Source organism: Nicotiana sylvestris, chromosome 6 (genome assembly GCF_000393655.2).
Source record: "Nicotiana sylvestris chromosome 6, ASM39365v2, whole genome shotgun sequence".
Classification (NCBI taxonomy): Eukaryota; Viridiplantae; Streptophyta; class Magnoliopsida; order Solanales; family Solanaceae; genus Nicotiana; species Nicotiana sylvestris.
Genome location: NC_091062.1, coordinates 159731161 through 159737130, shown reverse-complemented (window position 1 = coordinate 159737130; position 5970 = coordinate 159731161). Strand labels below are relative to the sequence as shown.

The 5970-nt window shown below is 35.5% G+C and overlaps 1 protein-coding gene across 1 annotated transcript; it reads right to left on the bottom strand.

The window, feature by feature from the left end:
• Positions 1-425: 425 nt before the first annotated feature.
• LOC104226174 (AT-hook motif nuclear-localized protein 1-like) lies at positions 426-5092 on the bottom strand. The gene is made up of 5 exons (XM_009778088.2): positions 4267-5092; positions 2879-2946; positions 2326-2457; positions 1136-1297; positions 426-959 (listed from the first exon to the last, which is right to left on the bottom strand). Exons 1-5 carry the CDS (start codon positions 4691-4693, stop codon positions 720-722), a joined length of 1029 nt encoding a protein of 342 aa, XP_009776390.1. The 5' UTR covers positions 4694-5092; the 3' UTR covers positions 426-719.
• Positions 5093-5970: the final 878 nt, after the last annotated feature.

The window sequence follows — 5970 nt, the reverse complement described above, 5'->3', positions numbered from 1 at the left end:
CTTAATACAGTTATTTAAAACAAAAAACTGGGGCAAGTTTAAGGGGTAGCGTATGTATTTAGCCCCGGGTAAAGCGTTTCGACGCTCAAGAATCCCTTGAATATGGTCATATAGACTGTATTATGTTCCACATAGAATCTTGGTTAGCTACATGTATTGCACAGCCAAAATAGCCGATCGCTGTTTCATGGCTTACCTTGTTATTAAGGTTGCTTGTTTACCAGTATAACGAATCTTTTGCTACTTTACCCCAAAAAGAACTTGTTATACTACAAAAGAAAAGTTAAAATATGACCATAATTGAAGATAGTTGATGCGAGGTGTAAAATTCTTGAGAGTAAATGCCCCATAGGAAACAACAGCTAACAAAAAAGAAGGTGAAATCTAGTGACGTGAAAAAGCAAAGAGCAAACACCCAAAGGACATGTTACAATACAAAATTAAAACTGCTAGACTTGCCATGAAAGAAGACATAAAGTTCATAAAAGCCAACAGCCAAATAGCAAAGAGGCCCTACACCTGCTAAACACTAGAAAGAAAACCTCATCTATGCTGAAATTATTTTTGTTGGGACCATTATACATCTACCATTCTACAATGAGATACCAGATGGGAAGGGGAAAAACAAACTTTCTAGAAAACTAGTTAAAGAAAAAAAACAAATAGCTAGGAGTGAGGTGGATCAATGGGAAGTGAAAGAAATGCAGCTATCGTAGTTATTATGCAGGTTGAGAAACATTGATGTCAGCAGGCTGATTCCTCGAGTCAGGGGCCAATGATGGCCAGTTATCTTCATGGAAGGAAGAATTCGATACTACAGTTGGTTTTGCTGATGATGAGTGATAGGCCTTTTCCATATCTGTACTAGATAGAGGAACAGCTGCAGTTATGGGCTCGGACTTGTTCTTCTTGGTCGTCGGCTCATGCTGAATTCCAGCAAGGAAGCTGCCCACAACAATCTGATTCATACCAAAAAAAAAAAAAAGAGAAATATGCCAGCTGTCATAACTGATAAACCACTCTGTATTGGAAGTACTTGCTAATTTATTCATGAGAATAAATACATCTATTTGTCGTATAAGCACAACGTCATTCCTACGCATAAATAGCACACTGAATAAGGGAAAATCAATACCTGCACAGGACTGGCAGCTACCAATAGACCGGCAACTCCGCCACCAATAACACGTCCATCAGGGCTTGCTAGAGACACACTCATCCCTCCAGATCTGTTTCTCATTCCTCCGGTCTCGGATTGGATAAATGATCCCGTCAAAGACAGTATCTCAAACCGGCCCTATAGGAAGAACGGTAGAGGGAGTTTATACATAAATGTCAACCCTAGACAATAAACAGACTGAGAAATGACGTTTCATCTATAATGCCAATCATAAACTGATTTCAGGGACTTGGATGATACCATAGTCTACATGTACAATACAAGGCACATAGTCCATACTAGACACTGAAGAACGAAGGCACAAGTTTTAAGATAACAAAAGCATTGTGCCTTAAAAGATTGCACCAATAAGATCAATTTCCTAAATGTGATTGTTCTAACAAATAATATCCCTGCCCTCAAAGTGATCATTCTTTCACAAATAGGATCAATGCCCTCAATCTACATTAGCTTTACGCCAGTCCTCTTCAACCAATACAAGCCAGTCGTTCCAAGTCAAATACAGAGCAGGCTATGCATAGCCATTCTCAACAAATTTGTGCTCCCCCTCAACAATAACAATTTTTTTTAAGAAAACAGATTACAGCTGATGGAAGTATGCTCATAAATATGACATGAAGCCACGGGATTTTAGTTACACCTTCTATTTTTGAATGGTACGGGCTTTTAATTACACCTTCTCTTTTTGGTACGGCCTTTTAATTACACTCACCAAGCACAGCTTAATCTAATCCCAGAACTTGTTATTTTCCTTTATTTTTTAGATACGTGATTTTTAATGAGTTATATTGAGCTATCAGGGTTTAGTTCAACAACTTTATTCATTAATTAAGGGATAAAAACTCCCGTAAGCAAGAGGTAAGCATTAAAGAAAAGAGAACCTACAAAAATAAATGCTTCTCTACAACAGACACTCGAAGAGAGAAAGACACCTAGATGCAATGCTAAAATGTCTATGGCTTTTCATTTGATTGATTACTAAAAGTGAAGAGTACTACATCATTTGATTGACCAAGAAAAATAACAAAATAATGGAGTATCACGCCTAGAAGCCAAGCTCAAATGTCTATGGCTCTTCAACAATGATACGGAACAAAAAATGAGAAGATTAACCATAGCAAGAGCAAAGTAACTAGTTGCAACACCTCATATGTTAATGTACCACCAGATGAGTCCGGTTGGCGAAGTGTGACACTGGAAATTACACCATTTGCTGAGAGAATGCATATTGCTCGAGGCCCTTGTTGGGAGAATGATATAACCTTCATGCTGACATCCTAAAGAATTTATCATAATACGAAACATAAGCAATTTGTTATTGATATGAATTGACAAATAGCAAAGTCGCTTCTTTCTTCAGTTACAGATGGGGTTTTGTTGGGTTTGGGGGGGGGGGGGGTTTAAATTGCATTATCATTGGTCAGGTGAAACCATGAACTGCCATTTCCAGGTATTCAACTTTTTCTGAATCAATCATCAAGTTTGTTTCTTACTGAATGAAATCATTAGATGCAACAATTTCGAAAAACAAAGAAATCTAGTGTAACCAACAATGTAAAATGGATTGGGAAAGAGATGCATCATATCTGAACTGAAAGAAAGATCAAAAGGAGATTGTACATGGAACTCATTATCATACAGACTTTAGTCATGCCATAAGGAGAACTTCCATAGGTACTAGTTATGGCTAAATTTTACCTCTCCAGTGTTAACAGTGATAATATGGGGCGTGAAACTAGCACCGACCGAGCATGAAACCCATTCACCTACAGAAAAGACTTAGCATTAGTAATGTGACATGAACCTTCAGATACCAACATTCAACTACAGAACCATAATTTCATGTTTGGATGGGGAAAAGAAAATCGAATTCACATCTCTTTTCTGTAAAATAAGAAACTTCTCGTTTATGACCTGAATATTATTACATGATGCAATCATGAATTACCTAGAGGGAATGGTGCCTGAACAAAACACAGCCACACCAACCAATCAAAAAGAGAAAAAGAAAAAGAAAAAGACAGAAATCATTCAAGTAATTTCAACTACTTGCAAATATTTTTGAACATACAACTTATGCTTATAATAGAAGTTTAGAACATTATCTGCAACCTCTGCCAAAGAGAAAAAGGGAATAGGAAACAAAGAAGTCTTAGTTTGTTACAAAATTCACAAAGAGACACATTTCAATCATAATGTTTTATAGATATAAATATTTGAAAAAATTGTATTCAAAGAAAAAAAATGTTTTGGCTCTCTAAACAGAAATTGTCATTATTCTTGTGATGGACAAAGCGCGACAGAGGAGTATGAAATAAGAAAAAGTAATCCAAATGTACAAATTCTTAATTTTACACAACTAGTAAGAATATGTTGTAAAAATAAACCTACACTTATATAACAAAGCAGATGCATTCTCACCCTTAATGGTGGAGAAAGTAAAAAAAAAAATCTACAGACAGACTTCCAAAGATAATAAAGTAGAGGATAAATGGCAGCAAGGTAAAGCAAATAAGGCACCTTTTGCTTAAGTAACTGAAAAAGGCATGGAGAAACACAAGAAAATAACTTGAGTTAATTTCCAAGAACATATGAACATGCTAGTATAAAATGAAAATCTGTTTATTCACAAAAAATTATTAGAAGTATCTGTATCACATGAAGCTCAAGTAAGGAACTTCTGGAAACTTTAGTTACTTAAAAGTCACAGCAGGAAGTAAAAGTAGCTGAAATATCAGGTATGTATGTTTAAGCAGTAGATCAGTGAGTGTACTTGTTTAGTCTTATTCTATTACTAGCAGCAACTCTATACCAAATCTAGAAAAATCAACTTCCACATTTAACACTCATGTCCAAAATGACACCTATAGTTTAAGATTCCCTACTTCTCAGACCAGCACAAATATCTCACAGGTCCCACGTCTACACACACACACACACACTCTCTCTCTCTCTTAAATCCAAACACCAAACACTAATTCCACTAATAAAAACAGATCAAAACATATACTCCTACTACAAAACTTAGAACATCTCAATATAACTAAACAAAAAAAAGATCATTAATCTAACAGACTTTTTTTTACCTGAATTCTGAACATCAGCTTTAGGTTGATAGACCTTAAGAGCTGACCCAACAGGCCGGATTTTCGCCCGTTTCTCCGACGAAAAATCAATGACCGGAGATGGTGCAGCGGATGAAATAGGCTTAGGAGAAATAACAGACGCGGGTAATGACCCATCTGGCCCATATTTTCTGGGTCTACCTCGCTTTTTCTTCACTGTGGTCATTGCTAAAGCAGCAGAATCTGTGGTCACTGCTGGTGTTGGAGAAACTGATACACTCACCTGCGCCTGGGCTGCTACTGCTACTGCTTGAGCTGCTGATCCAGTCATCACCGGGGCAGAAGGATTCTCAGTGGTGGTCCTAGGTGCCATATGGTAGTCTGACGGAACATCTGATCCCACCACTCTTACTCCACTACTGCTACTCATATTTTCCCTTCCTTCCATACTTCACCAAAATTAACCACCCCCCCCCCCAAAAAAAAAAAAGAATCTCCTTTCTACTTCTTGTATTCAAAAATCCATAATTTTTCCTGTATTTTAAACACCAAAAAAAGAACTCTCATTAGAAAAAAAAATCCAAATAAATGAAGCTTAAATTTTGCTGACTCCAGGTTCAACAGTAATACTGTTCCTTTTTTTTTTTTTCTCTTTCAAAAACTTGAGATAAAAACACCAAAGCAACTGATGGCTACGATCAGAAAATTTTACAAAATTTTGCAGCTATTTTTCTGAAATGAAGAATGAAATTAAAGGGAAAAGATTGAATTTTTAAGTGATGAGAAAATGTGAAATTTTGGAGTTTTGAGGAGTTAAAAAAGCTAATTTAGGTTCCTAACTTTCCTCAGATTGTCCGAGTAAGTATTTAACGAAATATAATAAAGATGGAAAAAGAAATGATTGAATATTAGGTTATTGTAATAATTAATTATAATAGGGGGAGATTATGTATTTTGTTTAAGAAAATGGTTGGAGTCCGGTAGAAAATAAAATTCTGAAAATGAGTAATTGTAGTTGGGAAAGGTGAAATTAGGTTGCCAATGCATAAAGACAACCATCATTTTTTTCTTCTTTTTCTTTTTAAAGAAAGTAAAAAAGGAAAGGAAAGAGAAATAAATTAATAAAGTAAACAATAGGCATGTAGTTTTATGACTATGTCGTCTATATCATTAATTACAATTAATAAACCTTTTATTACGCAAATACAGACAAAAAGGTACGAACATGAATCTGAAAACTATGAAAATTTTGTAATAAGAGAAAATTTTAATTCGACTTTTCTTTTTCTTTTCTAAATATTTTCTGCTTTTTCTTTTCTACGTTTTTTTCTGCAAATCTTTTTTTTTCTGGTTTAAAAGATAAACATAGATTAGATTAAAGATTGCGTATAGAGACCGGATGCCCGTAGTGCATCCTCATACATACCGATGCACCAGCAGTGGGTGCTAAAGCATTATACCTAACTATATTACTACCACAACTATGATTGTCACTATTACCATACGTATGTACAATATCATAATTATTAGAGTGAGGCCTATTGTCATTCAAAACAATTTCCTGCACTGCACTCTTCTCTTGCTCAAAAACTGCATATGCAAAATCTGGGTTGCCCTAAAAAATATGCACCATCGGTTGAATGCCAAAATTGCAGCTTTCCTTCGCTAGTTTATCTGTAACTATATTCTGTTTTCTGTACGCATGTAACACTGTAGGTTTACCCA